The 26,561-nt window shown below is 33.8% G+C and overlaps 2 protein-coding genes and 1 pseudogene across 4 annotated transcripts; all 3 read right to left on the bottom strand.

The window, feature by feature from the left end:
* Positions 1 to 7,214: 7,214 nt before the first annotated feature.
* LOC142638320 (ribonuclease 3-like protein 2) lies at positions 7,215 to 11,033 on the bottom strand. 2 transcript variants are annotated; one of them, XM_075812336.1, is made up of 3 exons: positions 10,498 to 11,033; positions 7,614 to 7,745; positions 7,215 to 7,515 (listed from the first exon to the last, which is right to left on the bottom strand). In XM_075812336.1, the coding sequence occupies exons 1-3, from the start codon at positions 10,645 to 10,647 to the stop codon at positions 7,366 to 7,368; spliced, it is 432 nt and encodes a 143-aa protein (XP_075668451.1). In that variant the 5' UTR covers positions 10,648 to 11,033; the 3' UTR covers positions 7,215 to 7,365. The 2 variants fall into 2 exon arrangements, with proteins under 2 accessions (XP_075668451.1, XP_075668452.1); XM_075812337.1 differs by having other exon boundaries at positions 7,215 to 7,485.
* LOC142641800 (U2 spliceosomal RNA) lies at positions 8,132 to 8,255 on the bottom strand (annotated as a pseudogene).
* Positions 11,034 to 19,340: 8,307 nt separating the features above from the next.
* On the bottom strand, positions 19,341 to 26,268 carry LOC142638653 (fimbrin-1-like). 2 transcript variants are annotated; one of them, XM_075812703.1, is made up of 15 exons: positions 26,017 to 26,268; positions 24,959 to 25,091; positions 24,684 to 24,851; positions 24,193 to 24,431; positions 23,923 to 24,094; positions 23,795 to 23,833; positions 23,544 to 23,612; positions 23,294 to 23,410; positions 22,747 to 22,958; positions 22,199 to 22,354; positions 21,628 to 21,827; positions 20,829 to 20,986; positions 20,634 to 20,730; positions 20,323 to 20,414; positions 19,341 to 19,881 (listed from the first exon to the last, which is right to left on the bottom strand). In XM_075812703.1, exons 2-15 carry the CDS (start codon positions 25,040 to 25,042, stop codon positions 19,618 to 19,620), a joined length of 2,067 nt encoding a protein of 688 aa, XP_075668818.1. In that variant the 5' UTR covers positions 25,043 to 25,091; positions 26,017 to 26,268; the 3' UTR covers positions 19,341 to 19,617. The 2 variants fall into 2 exon arrangements, with proteins under 2 accessions (XP_075668818.1, XP_075668816.1); XM_075812701.1 differs by having other exon boundaries at positions 24,959 to 25,083; positions 26,017 to 26,267.
* Positions 26,269 to 26,561: the final 293 nt, after the last annotated feature.

Here is a 26,561-nt window from a genome sequence, read left to right as displayed (position 1 = left end):
TATAATGTCAACATTGTGAGCTTTAACATATGTTAATGCTTTTTCAGGTCACACACCCATTAGATTTCAGATTCAAACAGATTGTTTATAGTATGAAGAGCATCCACTCAAAAGGTTCCTTAACAAGAAGAGGATAGAATCATTGGTTGCTTGCTGCTATCAGAAGTTATGTATGTGCCGATTCTTGAAATTTCTTTTAGAAAGAAGCAACTAGTAATGATGTCAATTTTCAAGCACTGTTGCTACTTGTAGGCGTGTTTCATCTAAAAATGGCAAGGAGTATTATTGGAAGTGAACTTTGGGAAGTATTCACTATTTATTTGTTGACTGTGCATATGTTATCACTGTTAAATATGTTTTAAATGAAGGGTCTCATTTGTGAAACTTGACTGTAATAAGTTTTTTTTTTTTTTTTTGCTAAATTGAATGGCATATTTATTTCCTTTGTTTTTGTTTTATTACAGGAGAGTTTCATTGACCCAACCAATAAGATATTGAAAACTGCAAAAGAAAAAATTACAAATAAATTTTGTTAAAATCTATTATATGTTTGCGACTAGTTAATATTGATTTCAAAGATAACACCAAAAGTATTGGTAGATAGCAGTTAAAGAATATTTGGGTATTTTGAGAGTTTTAGTAAAAAATTCATTAAATCTAATTTCATTCCTTCCCATTTCACTTAATTTCAGGGAAAATGAAAATTTGAGGTTTTAAGGGAATAGAGAAGAATGCATGTTCTTCCTACCCATTTTATTCCCTCCCACTTAAACTCCCAAACAAGATAAGCAAAGAATATTCTAAATTTTTTTTTTTTTCATTCTTTTCAATTCCATTCCATTCTCTCCTCCCAAACAAGGGCTTAAACTCTTAAATAAGGAGAATGAACTTTCCATTCTCTTTATTAAAACTCTTAAACAAGAGAAAGAACGAATATTCTAAAATTATTATTTTCTTTCCTTTCCATTCTCTCCTTCTAAACGAGAACTAAGGCTTCATTTGGGAGTTCATAAAAGCACTAGCATTGGGGGTGTAAAAATCCCCGAGTTGCTATTTTACCAACTAAACCCTTAAATTCCTTCCACATTCGGGTATGCAAAACCAAAAAGTTTTACATTTCAGCTATAGTAAGATTGCATATTTGCAACCTTATTGTTTATGAAGATGTAAAAAATTTATAATTTCTTATTCTCTTTTCTCTCTTCCTCTCACTTCAGAGTTCAAACTCCTCTACCTCTCTCTTCTATAAAATAGAAAGATCATTATTCTTCTAAAAAAATTCTAAGATTGTTACTTTTTTTAAGATGTAAAAGTAGAAGAAAATTCTAAGATTGTTACTTTTTTAAAGATGTAAAAGTAATATTTTTGTTTATGCAAAAAATAAAGTAATATTCTTGTAGTGTGAACTGTGAACTAAATGCAACTTATCGGCTAAAAAAACCAAAAACCATAGTTTTAAAGATCAGACTGGATTGGCCAGTTCAACCAATTTAACCGTGAACTAGACACTAATCCAGTCCGTTGTCATTAATAACAGAAAATGAAGGCCAAAATGGGAAATTAGCAATAATTTCTAAACAATATAATTAGTAGTTACTATTACTAAACTATATTTTTTACTAACATCTCGAGTCTAAGAGACTCAATTTTGGGCTTAAAAATTAAGTGTTTAAAGGTCGATTTTTATAGCCTGACCATGTCTGATATGACATTTTTTTCACGTGGTGTCCACGTGGAAATCAAGTCTCTAAGACTTGATTTATAAGCCACAAAAATTTTAAGTCAGCACCAACCATGCCCCAGACCCTTCTCTTCCTCTCTCCTCACTCTTTGTTTTGTTCTCTCCTTTTTCTCTCACTCACGCAACTCTTTCCTTTGTCGCCTTTCTGCTTCTCCATCTCTTTCCTTTCTCACATCTCTCTCAGCGTGCGGCATGGGCATGCGGTGGGGTTGAGATTGGTGTGCATCAGTTTCAGGGTTGAGATCGGTGTATAGTTTCGGTGTTTGGGTTTGATTTGTGATTTGATCAGCGTGGGTTTCGGCGTTGTGGGTTTGATCGGTGTAGGTTCGGCGTCGTGGGTTTGATCGGCGTGGGTTTTGGCGTTATGGGCTTGATTGGCGTGGGTTTCGGTGTTGTGGGTTTGATCGGCTTGGGTTTCGGCAGCATGGGTTTGATTTGTGATTTATGGGTCCAATTTGTGATTTGTGGCTACGAGTTTGTTTTGTGGTGTTATGTGGGTTTGTTTTGTGGTGACTGTGGGTTTGTTGGTGGCGTTGTATTGGCGGTGGCTGTACCGTGTTGGTGGTGCTCTGTAGGCATTGGATTGTGTTTTTTTTTTTTTCTAATTTTTTTTTTCAGCTGTTGGGGTTTGTGGTTGTGACTGGTGAGCCGACAGTGAAGGTGCTGTGTTTTTTTTTTTTTTTGGTATTTCTGGGAATGGTTAGTACATGAGAGAAAGACTTAAATTTTTTTTGGCTTATAAATTGAGTGTTAGAGACTCAATTTTCAGGTAAACGCCATGTGAAAAAATGTCACATCAAACGTGAGCAAACCATAAAAATCGACCTTCAAAGACTCGATTTTTAGGCCCAAAATCGAGTCTCTTAGACTCGAGATGTTAGTAAAAAATATAGTTTGATAACAGTAACTACTAATTATATTATTTAGAAATTATTGCTAATTTTCCATTTTGGCTGAAAATGAAAGAAAAACCAGCTTTAACTGGAAACTGCTGGTTTGATCAATAATACCAAGAACCGTTCCATTTTAACAGAGAGAGAGAGAGGGCGAACCAAACAAAATGCAGGACTTGATCTATATTACAGAGGATGAAGTAGCCTTTGGAAATGGAAGAGCAAATATATATACCGGCAACACTTCTTAATAGAGGACTGATTTGGCTTTTGCGAGTTTAGTGGCCTCTGGAAATGGAAGATGCTCTAATAAATGGTGAAAATATAATCTGGCAGTGGCAGCACCAAGTGTTGCTTTTATATTTATGAACAAACCCTAGCAATATCAGATGATTTAATCCTCACCGTTCAATCATTAAATGATCCACTTGTCAATATGCCTTCTCATTTAAAATGTTCTTATTTCTTAGACACGTGCTACACTGGTAGATCCCAATATGGTGTTCACATGTTTCACAACTTATATACTATTATCATGGAGGCTTTTAACAATATTTGTGAACATACAGTAGATTACTTTTAATATTTAAATAATATTTACTAGATAGTTTTATGTAAAATTATTAGCATTATTAAAATTATAAAAACTTATTAACATTATCAAAGTTAAATATACACATAACTCAACACTTTATATTTTTATAATTTAAAAATTATTAATTACATTATTTATAACGTCATCGATTCGACCATTGATTTGGCTCCTGTCAGACCATAAAACAGATAATCAATCTATTTTTCAGTTCTTTAACAGTTTTTAAAACTTTGGAAAATTCTAAAAGCAATTTTTTTTTTTTTTTGAGAAATAATTACAAGATGCTACTAACTCTGCAACTCGAACCCTTTCCTCCCTAAACCTCCAAACACTTTGTATATGAGAAGTGTCAATTCAGCTACAAGACCTTTAGCAACTTTAATAATAAAAAAAAAAACAACAAAAAAATCAAAATCAGAAAATTCATTTTTTAGAAAAATCCAAACATAAATATAGCTTTCTCGGTTTCAAAAAAAAAAAGAAAAGAAAAAAAGGAGAGAGATAAGGTGGATAAGCTATTAGTTTGATGTGACACCCTAGTGGAGAAAATTTTAGCAATTAATTTATGTCCATATATAGCTGTCAAAAATGTGAAAGCATCCTGGCAGTAATATCATAGCACTTTGGGACTCTCTATTACGAAATAACATAAGTAGTCACAACCGTTCGCATGATTCTCCTCCAAAACACCCTTACTCTTCTTCTTCCCCAATGATGATCGAACCTCAAAGCTTCCATCTCCTTCCTTATTTCTTTCCCTCTCTCTAGTCGAAATCTCTTTGTTAGGGAGGATTATGTCTCCATTGATTTTCCTAGTAGCCAAAACTCCATGAGATTTTGAAGTGCAAGAGACCCAAGGTAAAAATCTAAGTTTTCTCTCAATTTCTTCTATGAAATCCTTTGGGTTTTGTTATTTTATGATGTTTATGGTATATACTTGATGGGTTTGGTGAGTAATGGAAGATTAGAGGGTTACGAGGATTTGCGTAGCAAGTGCTTTGTTTAAATCCGAAAATTTCAGTTCATTGGTGGGTTTTTGCTTTGATGGGATGATTTAGCTTTTACTATGGGTATTTGAGGGTTGGTTTTCTAGAGCAACCATATGGGTTTTGTTGTTGCATGAGTTGATTTTATATTGTTTCCTTTGCGTTTGAATGATTTTAACATATGTGAATGTGAGCATGTGGTTTTTGCATGCCAAGTGGTTGGTAAATTGCATATGAGTTGTGAGATTGAAATTCTTGAATTGTGCTATGATGACTATTATATGAGGTTATGGGTTGAATTCCTAGTTTTTAATATATGCTAACACATGTAGCTTTAAGGTTAATCAAGTCTTAAAACTTTTGGCATAGTATTAAAATTATAGTAATTTTTTTTTGGAATTTAAGGGTCTGTTTGGATACCGTTTATTTTGCTGAAAACTGAAAACAATAAAAATAATAATAATAAAATTACTGTTCACAAAATTTTTACTGTTTATATGCCTAAATGCACTATTCATGAACAATGAATAGTGCAAGACGTGCTCAGCTGAAAAAAAGAAAAAAAAAAAAAAAAAAAAAAAAGAAACGCGGACATAGGAAGCACAGAACGCACTTCCCAAATGCTCACTAAATCTGTCCCTGATAGATTTGAGTAAGCTACACTATGTGATTTTTAATAAATCATCTTAAAATAATTTGTTGCTTTGCTCTGCGTGTTCACGTAAAAGAAAAATTCCTTGCCGTCTTATTTGGCTTTGGAATTTTCTTTACATCTCTGGTTTCTATAAATTTGGATCAAATGATAGAGAAACTCTAAGTCCCCTTTCCTTTCTATAATCTCATTATCAAAACTGTAACTATTCAACCATCTGCACCTGATCTATGATCATATGTAAAGCAAAATAATAGCCATACTCTAAAAAGAAAAAAAAGAATAAAAAAAAGTGTTTCTAACAACGGTTAGGAAAAACGTTACTAGGAATAGTATCATCCACGCACGGGGTTTTCAAGGGAGTGGAATTACGGTTTCCACTGGGTGTTTTCAAGTGAGACCACATTTTCTTCAACAGCTCAGGTCTGGTCTAATTTGCTCATCTTATATTTTGTCCGTGTCTACAAAAATCTTTGTTATTTTCTCCTTATAATTGTTACTTTTAGATTGTTTTAATTTGCATTGTTTTAATTCTATAATAAGGAATCAACCTCAACTATAGTCTATAGTGGTCTAAGTTTCTGTCAAGTGACCTGTTCCTCAAATGGGTAAATTCATTAAAACTTTGCATTTAACCTTCCCCCTCATTAGAACTTTGCATTTATCATAATGAATTAATTAATTAACATAGTTTGATGGATAAATTCATTTATTTACATGTATTAATTATTTATAAATAATGCATTAATTATTTAAATATAATAAGAAAGAAGTTCTTTGGAATACTTATTATCAAAAAGAAAAAAAAAATGATTTGGAATATAATTTTTTTTCTCGTTTTTAGTTTCTTTCATAACAATTGTAACAAAAACCATCTAAAGAAAAAATCAAATTTAATAATACATAATATAAAAAATTAATTGTGCACTTAAATTAGTTGAAATTATTCAATATTTGTGAATTTACTAAAATCTTTGTGTGTAAGTTATTATCTAATACTTTTGGAGTGCAATGACATGGTAGATAGTACTCCTTTTACTCAAACAATAATCGATCGCAAATATTAAATTTATGATAGGATCTACCATTCATGTGAGAGTAAGGAGTATTACGTCACTATACTTAGAGAGTACTTAAATTTTTTTCCTCAAAACAATGTTGTAGAGGGTAAATGCATTTATGATATACTAATTAATTATTGGTGGTCTACTAATTATTTAAGTAAATTGAATTTTTTTTACACTTCACTGATTCATATTCTTAAATGATGCTTGAGTTCTTCTACGACCACTATAAAATATTACAACATTTTCACAAGAAGTTGAGATGTTGCCGCACTATAAGTCAAAATATAAAATAAAATAAAAAGAGATTACACATAATACTATATATGCTAGAAATGGTTACATAAAATAACTCACTTCCCCTGCTCTCCCAACCACATGAGGCCTAAGGAGGTATCAATGCCCAGTTGGGCAGTGGTACCACATAATAGTATATATATTTATCAAGAAAATGTTGCGTCTTACACATTGTTGCACCAATTGGCTCAATAAGTGGGTTCTAGTTAATTTAACTAATAAAATCTCTTATTTTCTAATAAGAGATTTTGAGTCTAAACTTTGCCTACACAAAAAATTAATTGGTGTTTTGAGTTGAGAATAAAGAGAAATCATCTTATATTGTAATTAAAAATAAATAAATGGCTAAATGTAAGTGTTTTATGTGGTAAAACAATCTTTTGCCAAATAAAATATATTAAGCATATTGAAATTATTAACATAGTTTGTGTAGGCAAAGTTTAGACTCAAAATCTCTTATTCGAAAATAAGAGAGTTCTTTCTTCTTTTTCCCCAAAATTTCAAAAACTTTAAGAAACTATTTCAATAAATTAAAATATCTAAAAAAATTTTAAAAAAAATTTCATTATTTAAATTAGACATATTAGTCCAATGTAATAAACCTAAGCCCGTTTACTATGTGTGCAAAATCAGTCTCCTAATTGTATTAGTAGTTTAGGGTTTAGTCTTTTATATATACCTCATGTTGTGGTTCATTGTAATGCAAGCTTTGTACCATGTTCTTACATAATAAAAATGTTACCATTAACAATTTCCTCTATGGACAAGGTCGTCAAAATTGAACTACGTAACCCTCGTATTTTCATGTTTCTATTTTATGCTTCTTATTTTGCATTTACTCTAGCATATACAACATGGTATATACATCTATACTAATATTTAATACTTACAATTTTCAAATATGAGAGAGAGAGAGAGAGAGAGAGAGAGAGAGAGAGAGAGCGCGAGCGAGTGTGAAAGTGAGAGAGCGAATACCGAAGGCTCAATTAATTGTGGTTCAACTCACGAAAGTAAGGGAAATAACCCTTACACACACAAATTATATGTAATAAACACCCCCCAAAACTAATAGGCTTGACATTAAATAATCCAGAGCACGCACATGCGCGCTCACACACACATATATATAATTCTTCACTACTCATGATAAAGAAGCTCAAACCTGACAATAGGCTTAGGCCACCTTTTCTTGTCACAAACATTGTTCGTGGGCAAGTCTTCAAGTGTGACAATCGGTTCCAAGAGCTTCTCAAAGATCTTCAAATATAATACAACCAATGATGAATTCTATATCAACAGAGAGATAGATACTAAAAGTCCAAAACAAGAAATGAAAAAAGACAAATCATTTTTGTCAAATAAGAAAAGAGAATCTAAATACACACCTCCCAAAATTTTTGCAGATTGAATTTGAGATCATCATATATAGCTGCTGCCAAAGACTCTACAATGTCAGCAAGAATCTTTTGGATTGGGACTTTACCGTCTTCCCGACTGACTTCAGCAAACTTCTCAATCTATAGAAGTAACACAAAACCATTTGAGAAGATATTTGGTCAAATTCTAAACAAATTTTAACCAATGATAAGTCCAAAATACACATATATCCACACCAGAATTGTTAATTATATAGGAAAATCCTGTAAAACACAGTACGTATAAAACACATTGTAAAGTCCCATTTTCAAATTATAACAACACAATGCTTGTATTTACACACACACACATTGTGTATAACAAAAACACAGCTCTACTTAATAATTATAAGCTCTTAAAAGCATATCCTACACAAAGTTTTTAAAGGGTGCCTTCGATTCATTGGTTTTTTTTTTTTATCAAAAATATATAAACATTCAATTCACTGCCATTATAAAATATTATTTACACCAGAAGAATTAAAGACAATGTGTCAGCATTCCAAAAATAATTCATTCCTTATATTTCTTGTGGATTAAAAAAAAAAAAAAAAGATCACTAATAAGAATAGATACTACACTTTATCTTAGCCAAAAGGCCGAGAAAGGTATGAATGTGCCATTAATTCTTGTTCAAAAAGGTAAAACTAGAGACAACGTGCATGCTACCATAAATGTGCCACTAATTCGTGTTCTAATTTATTTATTTTGTTACAATTTACTAGTTGAACTAACTGAGACCTACTAGTTCTAGTGATAATAAAATCCTTATAATTTTAGAGACAATGTGCCACCATAAAAAAATAATAATAATAATTAATAAAAATCTCACTAAAAGCTCATTTTTCAAAACCCAAAAAATTTCTAGTTTTGAAAAAGACCAAAAAGTTCCCATATGGGCCAAAATACACTTTTTTCATGCCCCCACTTATAAAATTTAGTTCTAAAATTTTTACAAAGAAGTAGTGTTTATTACTCACATATTGTTTTATACAATCTTACACACACTCTAAAAAGTAACTGAAGCCACAATTTCAGTTACTTTTTGGAGTGTAAAACAGTTTGTGTAAAATAAGGTTAGCCCCTTAAAAAAGTATTGATTGTGTACTTCCTTAATTTTGCGCATATATTTATTGTACAACGACTCAATCTTTCAATGTGCCTTGTTGTAAACACTTTCCAATTGAAACATTATGTGGCTAAATTGACAGGGGAGACTGGTACTTCAATAAAATTTTCAGGGACAAAAATCACAATTTTTTAAACCAGACCTCTATCTTAATCTCAAGATACTTCCTTCTCCCACAAAAATGGGAGGAGTGTTATTATTATTATTATTATTATTATTATTATGATAAGGAAGAAAAGTTTTTTTTTTTTTCAAAATAGAAACAATAAATCTAGAGAGATGCAAGATTATTTACAATTGTTGATGTGGTCTATTGTGATTAATGTATAATAAAACGATGTTAATGGTAGATCCATGTGAAATCAATATTGCTCTAATCATGACTTACCACCTTAATAAATTGTGAAAATGATTGTGAACAAATTTGTCTCTAACATTGCTCTAAAAAAATTACAACCTAAGGGACTTGATCTTGGACCAATATTCTCTCTCTCTCTCTCTCTCTCTCTCTCTCTCTCTCTCAAAAGTAAAAAATCTAACATTAAACTCTAAACAAATAAATTTAACTTGTAATAGCTCAACCATAGCTAATGTCAGCTCAAGGCCTAGGCCTTAGGCCCCCACTTGTCTCAATTTAAAAAAAAAAAAAAAAATTAAGGTCCCCAGTAAACAAACAAAAGGCACCAAAATTGTAACAACAAATGTATACCAAAATCGTACAATGATAACAATTTTTTTTTTTAAGAGAAAAAAAGTACGTGGTTTTTGCATTCTTTATCCATCTTTAAAAATGCCTTCAAAATGTTGAGTAAATAGAAATCTAATACAATTGAAACCATAAATTGGTTTTTGAAAAAAAATAAAAATTGTTAGGAGTTTGTTCTGAATCTGCCAAATCGTAATTGAAAATCAATTTTTCTAACAACTTGTAAAAGAAGATATTAATAAAACCTAAAATTAAAAACTATATTGGCAATTTTGTATCTCAAAAACAAAGAAAAACAAGTTTTAAACCTTTTTTTTTTTGAATAAATAATATTTATATATTAAAATATAATATGCCAAATTATCAAAGAAAAAAAAAAGATAATAACATTAAGAATAATATAGAAAGTAACTAATAAATATAAAAAGACTAATTAACCTTAATTAGGTTGTCTTTACTCTTTAGACCCACTTCTCTTCTGCCGATCAGACCCACACCGACACTGTCCTCCTCACCGAAGCCCAGCTCTATGATTGGTGATTTTTTATTTTGTTTATAATTGGTGATTTTGTTTGGTCTAAGGAAAAATATTGGAGATTTCGGTTGGTTTTTTTTTTTTTTTTTTTTTTTTTGTTGCCATGGAATGGTGGTGGTGGTGGTGGTTGTGACTGTGGTTGATGGTAAAGGTGATTGTGGTTGGTGCTGTGAATGTTTTTTGAGTTGTGGGATATATTAGTTTATTGTTGGAGATATATTATTTTATTGTGATGTTTATATTATTTTATTGTGTTGAAAGTTAAAATAGATCCACTGCTGCAACATGTGTGTAGATATGTATAGGTAAAATAGATAAAGTAACTTTTGGTGAAGCTAAAAAAACTAATTTTTTAGCTCCACTGCTGTGAATGCTCTAAAATATAAAAAATGCTAAAAATTCTAAATACTAGCTTAAGTAAAATTTACAAACAGATAATGGCAATTTATATATAAAAAGGAAAAGTGAGAAGTTTTTGTTAGACCTCCTTGTAAAGATAGGTGCCAGCACTGTGAATGATGTAGGGGCGGAGGCCGCGGTCTACGGCGACGCGTGCTAGCTTCTTGTTGCTGATGTTGGCGTCGCGTAGGCGCGAGAGCTCTTCTGTGCTGAGGCTAGGGTATGTTGAGTACATGTGTTTGGTTAGGGCGAATCTGAGCACCGCGTCGCCTCGGAACTCAAGCCGCAGCTTGTAGTGCCTAAACGACTAGCCGTCGTTGTGGTTGGTGTAGGCTGAGTGTGTCAGTGCGTCTAGTAGAAGCGTCTTGTTCTTGAACCTGTAGGAGAGTATTTTTTCCACGGCTCTTATTTTGGTTTGTGATTCTGTGTGAAGTTTTTTTTTTTTTTGGAAATGCAATAGTCTAGTAAAAACCCAACGCCTAACCAGATAAAGAAAGTAACCACCAGACTTGAAGGAGGAGGTAACTTCTCCTCCGCCCAGGGAAAAAGCAGAGAATTCATTTTACAGAATTCCTAAATGACCAACTTGCTAATTCGTGGGAGTGAATAAGAAGGTTTTTAACGCTTTTATTTACTATATATTGTCTTGGCATGTGAAAAAAAAAAAAAAAAGATTCTAACGTATCCTGAAAACTGAAAACTGAAAACTGAAAATACTGTAGTAAAATAATTTTAAAATGTGTGAATAGTACCGCGGAACCTATTTTTAATAAAAAAGTAGCTGAAAAGTGAAATTTGTGGGTCCGTGAACAATGCACGAATACACTGTTCACAGAAGACTTGGTCAACAACTGCGGCTGGGAAGGGAAAAAAAAAAAAAAGGGAGCCCAGACGCTAGACGTGGACGTGGACGCACTATCCAAACACATTCTAAATGGCTTGGATTCGACGCAGTCAGGGATATGATAGTTGTTCAGTCTGTCTGATACAATTCCATTGCTGTTATTTGTTATGCAATAATTAAAAAACAAAAAGGAATATCAAATAACAACAAATAAAACTAAGCTTTCATTTGGGAGTTCATAAAAGAATGGAATAAAATGAAATGAATAAAACTTAAAAAAACGAGAATGAATAAAATGGAATAGAACGTATTTAAGTAATGGAAATAAATGAAAAAGAAATGAATAAAATAAAGCAGAGATTATATGTTTCTATAGAACATGTAATCTTTTCCAAATTCACATCTAACATATCCCTTAGTTTTACAAATTGAGAGCACTACGGGCAAACTTAAATATTCCCTTTCTATAGGTTATGAATGAGCAGTGGCGACTCCAGGAATTTTGTTCAGGGTGTTCCTATTTCACTTTGAAAAAATTTTGGATCATTTCGGTCTATTTCGGGTGTTTCGGGACATTTCGGTAAATACTGGCCGCAATTCAAAATTCGGTAAGCATGAAGTTTGTACTTTAAAAAAAAATTCTTAAAACCAAAACAAATTTGCATTCTGCACACCGAAAAACCTCAAAAGAAAAAAAAAAAGAAAAGAAATTAATGAACAAAGGTACCGGTACAATAAACTATAAGTTCATTTGAAATATTAATCAAATTATTAATTATTGTTGTTTAGTTGTTTCATAAATTTGTTTGTTTTTTATAAACTATAATTTGTTGTATTGTTGTTTCAATAATTATTAAATTATAAAATTATTAATTTTTGTTTAGCTTAACATAATTTAATTTGTTTGTCTTTTATAATGTATCAGTTAATTAAATTATTAATTATTGGTGTTTAGTTGCTTCATTCATTTTTTTTACTAACTATTAGGAGTCTAGCACACACTCCACTGTGCGTAAACACACACCTCATGTGTGCACACACCCCTGCCTCTGCATGCCTTTTAGTTCAAAATTTGTTTGGCATAAAAATTTTGAGGGTGTTCTTAATATTGTTTGAGGGTGTTTCTTTTTTTTTTTTAAGGGTAAATAAATAAAAAAAATTAAATTATTATATATATAAAAAAAATTAAATTCAAGCCAGGGTGTTCCTAGGAACACCCTGGCTACTGAGTGGCGTCGCCACTGTGAATGAGAGCACTTAATGCTGAAAAGTAAGGCTCTAGAATTTCTAAAAAGAAATGATTATCACACACTTGTTATTGCACATTCAATACACACTTTTGTTGAAATCATGTTTTGAAAACACGGTTTCAAAATTTTAGTTAAAATAATTTTTTCAAAAAAAGTGTGTAAAAAGTATGCAATAGCAAATATGCAACAAGATTTTTTCTGAGAGTAGTGATTGTTGCACATAATATGTTGTGTGCAACAACTGAAATCGTGATTTCAAGTCACGATTTCAATTATTGCACTTAGTGTGTGTACACAGAATTATCATTCCTTTAAAGTGGCCGAACATTGCTTAATGAAGCATATTCGACTGGTTGTGAAAATGGCATCAAATGCCACTATTACAGTAGTATAGCATTATTATTATTGTTATTTTTTTAAGAATCTTCCTTTACTGATATCTAGTACAATCCCCCACCCTCACCTTTTTTTAACCTGAATGACACAATTCTTTCCTTTTTTTTTTTTAAGAAAGGGCAGAATATTTATTCAATACTAGACATTTACAAGTGTTTATACACTGGGTTAGAAAAGATGGAGAGGCTCCCCACCAGGTCTCAGCAGCAATGGAATTACAAGCACAATCTGCTAAGGCTAAAGTATCCAAGTTGCAACCTTTGTTTAAAAAAAAAATCACAGCTTTTAAAATTTGCACAAGCCATCTTCACATCCTGAAATAGAATAATTGTCCATTACATAATTTTGTTTAGTTCACCATCATATGATCAAATCCTGCTCCTGCTCCGGCTCCGGCCTGTAGTGCTGGAACCTGGTTTAATTACTCCAACATTGTGAAGCAACTGTTGCAGCCACATCCTTGTTTTGGGATCTTCCTATAAGGCTATAAGCATAAATGAAGATCATCAAATTGCTAAATAACCAAACAACAGGGAGAAGTAAAATGAAAATATGCATAAGTCATAAGAGCAGAATTTGGCGATTTTCTTTTTTGTCAAGAAACTAGCGACCAGTCAAATTCTCTCACTTGTTTTGCCATCTATGTTTCTTCTGAATGCAGAACACTAACCACTTTTTTCTTCTTCTTTTCTTTAAAGGTCACAAGAAAGATAACATATTTACTCATTGTCAGTTGTTGCCATGTCCATTAATTCAAAACATGATAATTGCATTTCAGATTCACAAATCATAGCTACCAACAAAGCTCAATTGAAAATCACACAATAGGCTAAAAACTTTCACAAAATAACCAAAGCTACTTTACGAATGAAATCAGTGAGAGGGGGAAACACTTACATGGAGGCAACTACTGAAGGTAGCATCTTGCAACATGTCCAGAAGACAACTTCTTAATGCATCACATTCGCAAGCCCTGCAACATAAAAATCAAAGAACATTTCCATCAGAAAGATAGTTGAGAAAAAAGAAATCTAGGAAGGAGAAAGGGGTGGCAGCATAATTTGAGAACTGGACTTTTATCAATTATAATTCGAATCTTTTAACAATCATACATTTTTTCCCAGCAATAATTTTGGATTTTTTTTTTTTATTGAGATATTAATTTTTGGTGTGGTAAAAGCTATTATCAATTAATAAAATCATGAAATGATTACTTCATGCTAAGTCATAACTCATAAATCAAATAGATCTCCAATTGCTAATCAAATAAATCAAAAGTGAGAGGATCACATGTTAGTTACAGTAGGGACACGATTTTCAGACCAAGCCCAAAATGTAAGGGATCTTGGCCCAGTGAACCTAGTACAATAAATTTGTAGAGAGTAGGTCAAAGAGCTAGGCTTTAGTGCATGGATAACAGTTAATATGGTTTTGGATGATGAGCCAATAAGAATTAAACCCGGTTTGTGCAAAAAATTTTGTCCTTGGCACAGTCCGAGGAGTTTTGTTTTAGTATATATTGGATGACAATGGTTACAGTAGTTGTTGAAATTGCTATAGTGCTTTCTCTTCTCCTTTTTTCATCCTCCTCCTTTTCTGGGATCTCTAGCTTTATTTATATTACATCTCTCCCTTCATCTTTACCCTACACATGGACTACATGTGGACAGTTGATGGTTTATGCTGATACTTGTCCCATCAGCCCCCTCTAAAAGTCTTCTAGGGTGGCTGTAAGGCTACCATAATACTGTTCAGAGGTCACTTCTTCATTAATGCGGTGGTAGCAGCTTTCTCTTAAATATTTTTGAGTCCTTATCCCTCTTGTACATTCATGATGCTCGTTGCTATCATTAGAACTTCCTAAAAGGTTATCCTTGATCAGTAGGATCTATACCAGATTTGCGTTTAGCTTTAACTAAGGAGATAGTACTCCTCGAACTCGGACCACCCATGCTTCTCGGCCAAAACCACATGCTCTTAGCCAAATCCCAAAATCCATGACCCCACAATAGCCCCTCAAAACAACGGTTCTCTCCTCGCATCCAAGGAGAAAAGTGGGGTTTTGAATTCTTAAGAGTTGATTCTACTTTGATCTTTTGATTTACACCTGTGGGAGTGTCGTTTCACGCGCCCCATATTTATACTGTGAATTGCTCCTTTCAGAGCTACCACTCTGAGGATTTGGTTATAATCTTGGGCCTGTCTTGACACTTAGTGAGAAACAAATAGATGTTGTGGAATAATAATTCCCTAAAGTATGTGGTCCTCGAACCGAGGCATGATCAAGTTTATAGTTTAAATACCTTGAAGAGAGATGTCATGAAGTGTTAATTTTCTCACATCATCTAGTCTGAGGACCGAGGCATAATTGAGTTATAGTTTAAACACTTTGAAAAGAGATGCCATTATATGTTAATTTCCCCAAAGTAGGAGGTCTAAGGACCCGGCATAGCTAAGGTTCTTCTTAGTAGGAGGTCCTAGGAACCGGCATAGCTAAGACTCTTCTTAGCAAGAGGTTCGAGGACCCGACATAGTTAAGACTCTTTTAACACTTTAATAGATGCCAGTGTGTGTTAATTTTCCCAAAACAGGAGGTCTGAGGACCCGACATAGTTAAGGTTCTGTTTAACCACTTCAATAGATGTCAGTGTGTGTTAATTTCCCCAAAGCAGGAGGTCCGAGGACCTGGCATAGCTAAGGTTCTGTTTAACCACTTCTAAAGATGCCAGTGTGTGTTAATTTCCCCAAAGTAGGAGGTCCGAGGACCTGGCATAGCTAAGGTTCTGTTTAACCACTTCAATAAATTAGAAGATATCAATATATACCTTCAAGAACTAGCCCCGCCGCAAAGCCCCTTTAAATTGCTCATATGTTACTGCCACTTCCTCTAATGGAGGTTCAGCGAACTCGGCCATCAAATTCACGAGGACTTGGCCCTTGACAGAGGTACGAGGCAAGTACTTGATGTTAGAAGCCCCCAGAACTATGCCCCCTTTAGTAATCCTCCCCGTATAATCCGCACTTTGTAGTATAGACCTGAACGAAAGCTAAGTTAAGACAACAACTGTGTGCCTCATTTAGTAACTTGCTCGCATAGTAAACTGGCCACCATAATGGCTTTCTCCAGGGACTCTTACTGATGGGGGCCTAATTCTATCATATTTAACAGCTGCATTCATTATCACACAAGCTCTGCCCACAGACGGCGCCAATTATAAGGACACGATTTTCAGACCAAGCCCAAAATGTAAGGGATCTTGGCCCAGTGAACCCAGTACAATAAATTTGTAAAGAGTGGGTTAAAAAGCTAGGTTTTAGTGCATAGATAACAGTTAATATGGTTTTGGATGATGAGCTAACAAGAATTGAACCCGGTTTGTGCGAGAAAGTTTGTCCTCGACACAGTCCGATGAGCTTTATTCTAGTATATATTGGATGACAATGATTACAGGAGTTGTTGAGATTGATATAGTGCTTTCTCTTCTCCTTTTTTCATCCTCCTCCTTCTCTAGAATCTCTGCCCTTATTTATATTACATCTCTCCCTTCATCCTTACCCTACACGTGGACTACATCTGGACAGTTGATGGTTTATGCTGATACATGTCTCATCAGCCCCCTCTAAAAGTCTTCTGGGGTGGTTGTAGGGCTGCCATAATACTGTTCAGAGGTCACTTCCTCATTAATGCGGTGGTAGAAGCTTTCCCTTAGATATTTTTGTGTCCTTATCCCTCTTGTACGTTCATGATACTCGTTGCTATCATTAGAACTTCCTGAAAGGTCATCCTTGATCATTAGGATCTATACCAGATTTGGGTTTAGCTTTATCCGAGGAGATAGTACTCCTCGGACTTGAACCACCCATACTTCTCAGCCAAAACCACATACTCTCGGCCAAATCCCAAAATCCATGACCCCACAGTTACGATAACCAATAAATCATTATTCAAATGAATAACAACTAATATTCTAAGTTTTAAATTTATTTTCTTTATACACTTCAATAGAGATAGAAAAAAAATTATTAGGTGTTCTTAGAAATTATAGTAGATCCATTAAGAATGTAAGAAAGGAGAGTCTCATGTCACTGTGCTATAAGAACACTTAAGGCCCGTTTGAGTTGAAGGGGGAGGGAGGGGAAATGAGGGAGAATAGAGAAGAATTTTCTGAAAATAGGTTATTTTTTTGCCAATTCTACTCTATCCTACTCTACTCACTCCCTCCCCTCAATTCAGACGAACTATTAATAATTTTTAAAAAAAAATTTAGAAATCATAAAACAACACTTCTCTTTTTAAAAGAAAAGTGATACCACAACATTAGATTGTACAACATTATTCCATGATTTTATGACCAAAGAAGAAAGGAATATGGACAAAGGACTATTAATAATTTTCTAAAAAAAATTTAGAAATCATAAAACAACACTTCTCTTTTCAAAAGAAAAGTGATACCACAACATTAGATTGTACAACATTATTCCATAATTTTATGACCAAAGAAGAAAGGAATATGGACAAAGGATAATTATCATTACTTGATATGCTAGTTGACGTGGGGAACAATATATTTAATAAGATTATTTCATGGTTCTAAATTATTTGCTTTGCTTTTCTCTCTTTGTTGTTGTTGTTGTTGTTCGTCTTCTTCTTCTTCTTCTTGTCCTTCAGTAACTTCACTTTATTAGAGAACAAAAATAAGGAGCTATATATTGTCCATCTGCTAGTCCTTCATCACGATTTGAGTTTGGGGATTAGATCCTTAGAATTCTTAATATAATTCTATATAATAGTTTTCGACATCATATCTATCAATTTTGAAACAAATATATGGGATTTTACTATGTTATTAGCACTTAATAGTTCAACTAATATCTTCTGATGTTTTCAACGGAGATGTCCAGAGATCAAATCCACCTACCTCATCATATCTATTATCGGATGTCTCTATAGTTTGCTAGCTTGTTACCAAGGGCCTTATGTCTTAACTGGTAGTTTGGTACCTCCTAGTGAAACGTCTAGGATTTAAATTTCCCACACCCCCAACTATTGAATTATACCAAAAAAAAAAAAAAAACCTTGTATAAAAATTATTTAAACAAACATAGATTATTTTTGTTTTGTTATCTATTCAGAAAGAAGATTATGGAAATTATTGGACATTGGGTAATGCAAAAGTAAAGAATGGAAATTGAAATGGAATTTTTCTTACCCAATTTATTTTTTAAGTGAACCATAGTCTTCTTTCCCAATATTCGAGTCAGTATTAAAAAATAAAAATAAAAAAACCAAAATTGGAGTTAAGGTGAATGTTACAATCAAGGGTCAAATATTTTTATCGACTTTTTTTTTTTTTTTTTATTGTTAAGTAATCAAATTAACAAATAAAATGAAATATTCTAAAAAAAAATCATTGTGTTAAACGATAATCATTAGATTACAGTAATCCTACATCCATCTCCCCCCCCAAAAGAAAAAAAAAATTACAGTAATCCTACATGACAAGGGGTTAGGCACTAATGAGGCAATGACATTGGGCCAAGTCCATTGTGAGAGCCAAGTTTTGGTTTTTCTTTTTTTTTTCTTTTTTTTTTTCGTTGGAGAACTTTAGGTAAATTGACTTCAAATCATGCTTGCTAACTCAAATTTGACTTTTTATATATCTTTGTTCATACATTTCATAAAAAAATCTATACTTTTCTGGGAAATACTAGTACACACATCATATTACACAATCTCAATTTCAATGCATTTCAAATGTGGGTAGGTTGATTCTTTATTTCCCTACCTTTTCAGTCCCAAAAAAAAAAAATGTGGGTAGGTTGTGTATAATAGACACTACCCTTGCTCATATTGGGCTGGGACTAGCCATCACTCGAATTAAAAGCTTTTGACATGTAGCCTCTTTGACATGCATTTTTTTGGTGACAACTTGCACCAAGGTGACTCCTTGTACAAGCACCCAGAGAACTACCTAAAATATATTGTTTACAAACTATTATCTTGTATCCAAATCCAACTCAAGAAACACCAAGTAAAAAATACTCTTCGCTTAGTATGAATGAACTTTTTTGAGTTATATCATTTATGACCAATGCAATTTCCTTCAAAAGAATACAGCTAAAATGGGAGAGCCCACTTGAGTAATGAAAGAATAAAGAAGACAAATAAACGTAAAGCCAAACATCTGTCTCTAAGACATGCTATGAACACATTTTTTCACAACTTGTTAAGGTGACCCGTTGTCATTAATGCAACATTGCTTTTATATAGGTCCACCATTAACACTATTTTTATTACTCATCCATCACAAATTCACAACCTACCATCTCAGCAATTAAAAAGAGCTTGTGAAAATTTTGTATCACCAGAGTTGTTCTTTTACTTTTCTCTTCTTCCCCAACACCCCCCTCTCCCCCCCCCCCCCCCCCTCCCTTCTCTCAGTGGCAAGAAAAGCCTCTTTCTATCTAAAAAAGTAACTGTTTGTACAAAATTCTTCCCTCTTTCTTTCTTTCTTTTTCCATCCCTTTCGTTTAGTTTTTGTTTACAACCACATGTTGTAGATAAGTAGTTTTCTTTTTTCTTTTCTTTTTTTTTTTTTTAGCATAAAGAGAAGCTGAAAATCTACCCACTTAACTGCAAATATATTCACTTTTTTTTTTTTTCATTTCTAACTAAACTGATCTTATGGAGGTAAAAACTATAGCAATTCATGGTTCAATCTACCACAGAAGCCGTGTCATTCTCAACCAGCGAGGAAGTGTCAGAGGCAGCATCATCAATACTGAAGTTTGAAACTTCACCGCAAAGGGATGAGATTTCATCCTCGCCATTAATTGATGGTGCTGGGGATGCATCGGTAATAGTGGAACTGGAAGACGTATAAGCAGGTGAAGGAGCTGACTCTGCCTCTTCAACTGCTTTTTGCAGGCTCCAGTACATAATGCTGGCTGTAAGGGAGAGAAGCATCTTTTGATTCACCTGCCATAGTTTGAAAAAGATGACAATGATTGGGCAATTCTCCAATTTCCATCTCTAAATTCATACTTCATAGAGGCATCACTCACTGACATGAATGACGGAGTTGCCTACAAAAGGGTAACTGCTACTATCTCTAATGAACATTCCTATTGCTTGTATTGCTATGAAACCATAGACATGTTACAGATTAATCTGTGTGAGGGTGAGCGTGTGCGTGTGCGTGTTTACACCTGCGTATGTTTTTGTCTGTATCTCTTCTATAATGAAAAAAACTAAACTGCCAGTAATCTGGTTAATTATTGACATATGGTAAATTAAGCTCATAAATCATGGTAGGCTGCAAGGTAATGAAGATAAAAAGGGGAAGTGTCAACTTATAGTTATAGCCTGTGCAATGAAATGTACAACTCAAAAAGCTACAGGCCCCAGCTGCAATCTTACCTCCATGATGTCCTCAGGTAACAAGAAAATGGAACAACCAAGCTTTCGCGCAACACTGATTATATATGTAGCATTCAACCTCTTTTCATCGTCTATCATAATAACAACAAAAACAGTCAGCCCACTTCTTCCTTAGTACTTCACTCAGTTTTGGCAATGTCTAGAGTCAACTAGTAATAGAAAAAAATAAAAATTGATAAAGTGAAGCACTAGATTTCATCTATTCCCCTCTGGCCTCTCCATAAGATTAAAAGATATGGTTGTAATCCTGTTATTAACCAATCCATGATACAGAGTTGCAGGAAACATACCACTTTCACCCTTTGTAACGAGGTTCCAATTGACAACCCTAGCCTCCACAGCACTAAGAAGCTGAAGGAGGAATATTCCATTTGACAAACTCTTATCCTGAAGAGAATTTCCATATTCCGCAAAGTCACCAATCAATCTCCATAAAAGTATTATGTTCATGTGATAAACATATAAAGTAAAAAATTCTCCCTCACCTTAAAACTGTCTATATGAGAGGATCTGCCTGTACTTTTCACTTTGTTGTTTGCCCAATTTAGGATATCAGCATCTTTTACCTCCTTTCCTTGGGAGTGATATCTTAAGTTCTTTAAAAGTTGAAGCATATGAAACCTCATCAACTGCCACAGGAAAGCTGAAACAGATTCAAAAAAATTTGAGCATTGGGACAACAAATTTACTGCCACAAATTCAACAAAAATCAAACAACCATTTCTTCTTTCTTTTTTAATTCAGTAAGTAATAAAATGTATCAAAAAACTGTACCACTAAAAATATTTAGAGAGCTTGTTTAAAGAACAAAGGAAAATATTTAAGCTCAACAGGGAATCGTGGAATAAGTAGATTTAAATTCATATCTTATGCTATGATACATACAATACTTCTTCCTACAAAAAGTTGCAATGTCAGACACTACTCTGAATTGACACCTGCTTGTACACTTAACCAACGTGGCTACAACTTGAATAAAATAACTCATCTTAATATGGTAAAATAGGAGAGGAACTGCGTAAGTGTACGAGTATAATGCCTTTTAATCAAGATACTTAACATGAGGTCATTCTTTAAATATTGTTATGCTTCAAAGGTGATTTGGTAATCAAACACAAGCTTTAAACATGAAATAAATTAATAATTTAAATTCACAACACAAATCAAAACTCAAAAGCCTAGTCCCAACATCATCAACTACAATGAGAGTTCAGAAAATTTGTAATAGTTAATAAAAAGTCTGCAATTATGCTATGCAAATGCAATATGTGATGGAGGAGTTACCAAGTATGAGCTTCTTATTTCCTTGTACAAAATCATTTCCACCTAAATTCACTAGTGAAAATTTCATCTGCTTCCCAATCCTTATGACTTGATTGCAATTCTCTACTTTTTTAAATGGCATCTTAATTGGAGGCTTTGATGCCTGCTTCCAGATAACTGATCCAGGAGAAACTTTGTCAAGCACTTCTAGAAGTACCCAGCTGTGTACAAGAATAATGCTCATCAAGCCATATAAGAGAAACTATAAATGCAATGTAGTTAATCACCTGTTTAAGATTTTTTGGGTTTTGGGGAGGAAATTTGAATTAATCAGAGAAAAAGACCTTGAAAGGGAGCACGCGCGCAGGGGGGGGGGGGGAGAGGGGGAGGGAGATGGGTAAATATTTTCAAGAATGAATTGAGAAGAGAAAAGGCAGGCATTTACATTTGAATAAAACATAAGTGTGCATTTCTTCTAAAAATATATTCAGAATATATCGAATAAGTATTTGGCTGAAGTTTGTATTTCTTTTCTATATAAGATTAGAAGAATTCACACATAATAAATACTTCAAAAATAGAAAAAACTCACCCATTTCTGACATCCTCAAACACATTATTGACATAAGTAGCAATTCCAAGACTGTTGATCCACAACCTAAAGCATCTTTCTTCTCTAGAAGTTTGTATATCTTCTGTCATCATCTCTGCATAGGAAATCTTTTTGCTGTCTGTAGAGAGGCCACTCCTGGAAACATACATTCTCAACATAATGAACCACTAAGTTGGGAGGATGAATTACTGAGATCCAACATATTACACAAATAAAGAATTTTTCTTGGACTCATATTAATAGTGTACATAAACACACACACACCAATATATATATATATATATACACACGCGCGCGCGCGCGCACGTGCGTGTGTGTGTTGAAAAGAAGAAGAAAAAGCGAAGCAAAAGGCTAAAGAGACGGAAAAAAAGGGGAGGGAGAGAGAGAGAGAGAGAGAGAGAAGGAGGAGGAGGAGGAAAACCATTCCACAAAGTTACCATATGACTTTAAAGGAGAGAAGATTAAGAAATCCTACACATGTTCTAAACACTTCAATGTAATAAGAGATGGTGAATTTCTCTTCCCACCTTTGATGAAAAATTTGTGCCACAAATGCAAGATTTAAATTTGGTGAGCCCTCAACAATGTCATTGGGGGATAAGTATCTTTTGCACTCCATTCTCTCTGCATGATCAAGTATCAGTTTTGCCCTTTCCTGAGGATCCTTGGTATCCAGTGTGGATGGATTGCAGTGTTCTGGAGCCAGAACATTTAGCAGGTAAGCATATGCCTCTCCACTCTGCATGCATATGAGCAAAAACATAAAAGCAAATCAAGTTACAAGTCTTGTAAAACATAATCTCTTGATAAGAAAATTTGAATTAATTTGTAAGAAAGAAAAAATTCTGCTGTAATTGCTTGTGAGGAAGAGCAAATCCCTACTTAAAAGAAGGGGAGAAGTTGGGGAAGAGTATGATAACAGAGCAAGATGGATACCTAGACAAGCAATAATAGGATAATATGATTGAAATATATATAGTAGGATAATACAATTTAAATATTCCACTTACTACTCAGCTATTCATAACACCATCATTATAGTGCAACTAGGTACACAGAAGGAGTAGCCAATACCTTCAAATCAGAAGAAAAATTTGTAACAGGTTTCTTGTAGCCTGCTTTCTGGAGATGGAAATTCATCCATTTTAATAAAACTTTGTCAGGGGGTAAACTCATAAGCTCTTCAACATCCTGTCAAATAAAGCAATGCATACTCTGAGCTTCACTCCTAAGACATAAACAATTGGAAATCTAACATTGACAGACTTAGTTTTGTTGAATATTAAGAACACGATAATTAACAAGAAAATTCTAAATTTCATACACTGCTTTCATCGACCAGATCCACAAGCTGAGGTGTCTTCTTAAGGTTAAGATCTGCCAACAGTTGTATCTGAAAATGCAACAATAAGTTCATGACAGAGAGGAGGTGAAAGAGATGACTGAATAATCAATCTCTAAAATTCAGAAGCCCAATGTTTATATAATCATGCTACAGACCCAACTCTGGTGTCCAGTACAGGGTTAAAGGCTATTAAACTTTGTCAGAATCAGAACCTAAGTACAGATGCTCACCTTTATAATTTGAGAAATCAACCCCAATAACAGATGAGGCTGCACAAAAAAAAAAAAAAACACTTCAGACTAGATGAAATGAGTCCATTAATAAACCTAAACTGGGAAGCTGCATTAGCTAAACTCACCCTTCCTTCAACCAAGTCCTGTGTACCGATGTTAACTACTGTGCAGCCAATAGCCTTAGCAGAGTTGAGGCAAAGAGTATGATTTTCATTCCTCTCCCATAAGTTGATAACCCGTTTGGTATTGATTGCTCGTTCATCTATTGTACCAGGCACAGCAACATTGATAAGCTTACTGCATAAAACCATAAGATAAATCAAAACCAGCACATTGTATCAGCTAAAAGTTACATAAAAAAGTTAAGCATTATCAAGCAGACCCTGGCTAAATACCATAGAAGAACTCCATCTTTTGCAAGATCAAATAGATCATTTGTAGCTGGGTCTAACGGAAGATATTGGCTTAGAAATGGGTCATCCCCAAGATAGCTGTTTATGTGAGCGACATATAATGCTTTCTCTGACTGGCTGATTGTGTGAAGGAGAGTAGTTGTGGTGGCCTTAAGGAAAGAAGAAGAGTTTTTTGAACCATCCGATTTTGTTGTAGTTCGACTTTGCAAATTCAGATATGCCTGGTACCACCATGCAACCAATTAAACATGTTACCTCTTATCCTTCATAACCTTAAAGCCTATAAATTCCCAAATCATTGAAATCTATTTCAACACAACAAACATTACTTCTAACTTCAGAACAATAACAAATAAATTAGATGACCTCTACTTTCATTCCTTTTTTGATGCTAATGCTACAAAGAATCATTTATCAACTACCAGAGGAAGGGAGAGAGAAATCAGAGAAACCAGAAGACACAGAATGCTCACCCTCAGGAAGGCTTCAAAATCAATTTCTTCGCTCAAATCAGAATTCAATTCGCCCAAAATACCCCTGATCTCCTCTTCAGTGAACTCCCTAAAAGCCTTTAGCTTCGCCATCAAAGGTGGCAAATCTTCGCCTGTAACTTTACCATTCTGATTCTTTACTGATACAAACTTCAAACCCACAAAAATGAAATTAAATGTTAACATGATCAGAAATAACCATCACAGGATATTCTCAAATCAAATTTACTAACAAATTCAAAAAAAATTAAACTTACTTTGGATTTAAGGCTGCGAAGCTCAACCTGTGTGAACTGGCTATGAAGCCATTGATCAACCACAACACCCGCAAAACTTGACATCTCCGCCTATTGCCAAGGCAAAGATGAGAACTAACTAACCTCTACAATTCTTCCCCAAATTACATAAAATCAGTAAAAAAATCCAACAAGTAACCTTGAATCAACAATTCAGTCTGGCATTAAACACAAAAGTACATAATTGAATCCACATAGACATGGACAAGTTATAATCATAAATAGACCATGCACTAGGGTGATTTAGTTCCTACTAATCACCAGCCTGTCCGACTATTTCCAAACAGATAGCATAAAAAAGGGGTGCACACAAAAAAATTAATTAAAAAATAAAAAAACAGCCACAAAACTAAGTTAAAACAATAATACTTAATTAGTTTTTAGATTATATGAACGATGAATGAAATCCTGTCAAATATATCATAACTTAAAAAGGGCCCAGAACTGCATATCTATAGAAATTAAAGGGGAAAAAAAAGGGTCATAATCGATGAGTTTATTTTCAAGCTCTAACTATTTGGAAAACATTCAATTGCACTACTTTCAAAACCAACAAGAACCACAAGAAGTAGAAGACCATGAATCTGGTAAATTAGACGAAGGAAACATAACATTATTGCATAATGTCCATGCGTGCGTGTTAGAGAAAGAAAGTAAAACAATAAAAACAAAACCGAGAATTCCACACCTGCAATAAGTCTTAAACGAAGAACCCAATAGCACAAGACATAATATTATGCGTGTGTCTTATTCTAGTGCCCTTTTCATGAACACTATCATGATGAAGAAATCAAAACCCAATAAAGAAAACGTCAAATCAAAGCAATCCCAAAGTCCATACCAGTAAAAAAAAAGCAATAATAAATCAAATGGTATAAGACAAACCAAATAAAGTTTGTGTCTTTTGTGAGACTTTTTTGTTTCAATGGATTTTCATGAGCAACAACAATATACCAATACAAATGAATCAGAACCCAGTAAACAAAACGTGTAAACAAAGAAAACCCAGAAGCCATTACCTGTTAAAAAAGCCTTGGAGAAAAAAAAAAATGAATGAGCCTGGTCCCTCACAGAAGTCTCAAGTCTCTCCTTAGTTTTTTTTTTTTCTCAATTGTGATAACACACAATGTGAACAAAAAGAGAGACGCAGAGAGAAAGGGATCGAGTTTTCCTTCGTGGGAGAGCAAAGTGGGAGAGAAAGAAAACAGTTTTGGCTTTCGGACCCGCAAAGGAGACCAGAGAGAAGGACAACCGAGATGAAAGAGAGAGAGTTTGGTACTATGGTTATTGTAGAGTTTTTGCGGTTTTTGTGGTTCACGTAGTTGCGAGTGTATGGTAGGGTAGATGGACTCGCTCATTTTGCAGTGCCAACACATTGAGTTTTGTGTGTACGCCTGTTTGGTCGCTTCTGCAACTGCCTTTTGTTGCTATGTGTAAGCATGTGACTATGTGAGACACTGTCCTTTCCTTTGGCAATTGTTTTTTTTTTTTTTTGGCCAAAAATATAGTACTACTTGTATTTCATTGTAAACGGTAAATGTAGTAACTAAATGCATCACTAAAA

Source organism: Castanea sativa, chromosome 6, assembly GCF_040712315.1.
Source record: "Castanea sativa cultivar Marrone di Chiusa Pesio chromosome 6, ASM4071231v1".
Lineage (NCBI taxonomy): Eukaryota > Viridiplantae > Streptophyta > Magnoliopsida > Fagales > Fagaceae > Castanea > Castanea sativa.
Note: the sequence above shows the minus strand (reverse complement) of the source record. Positions and strands in the feature narration are given on the sequence as shown.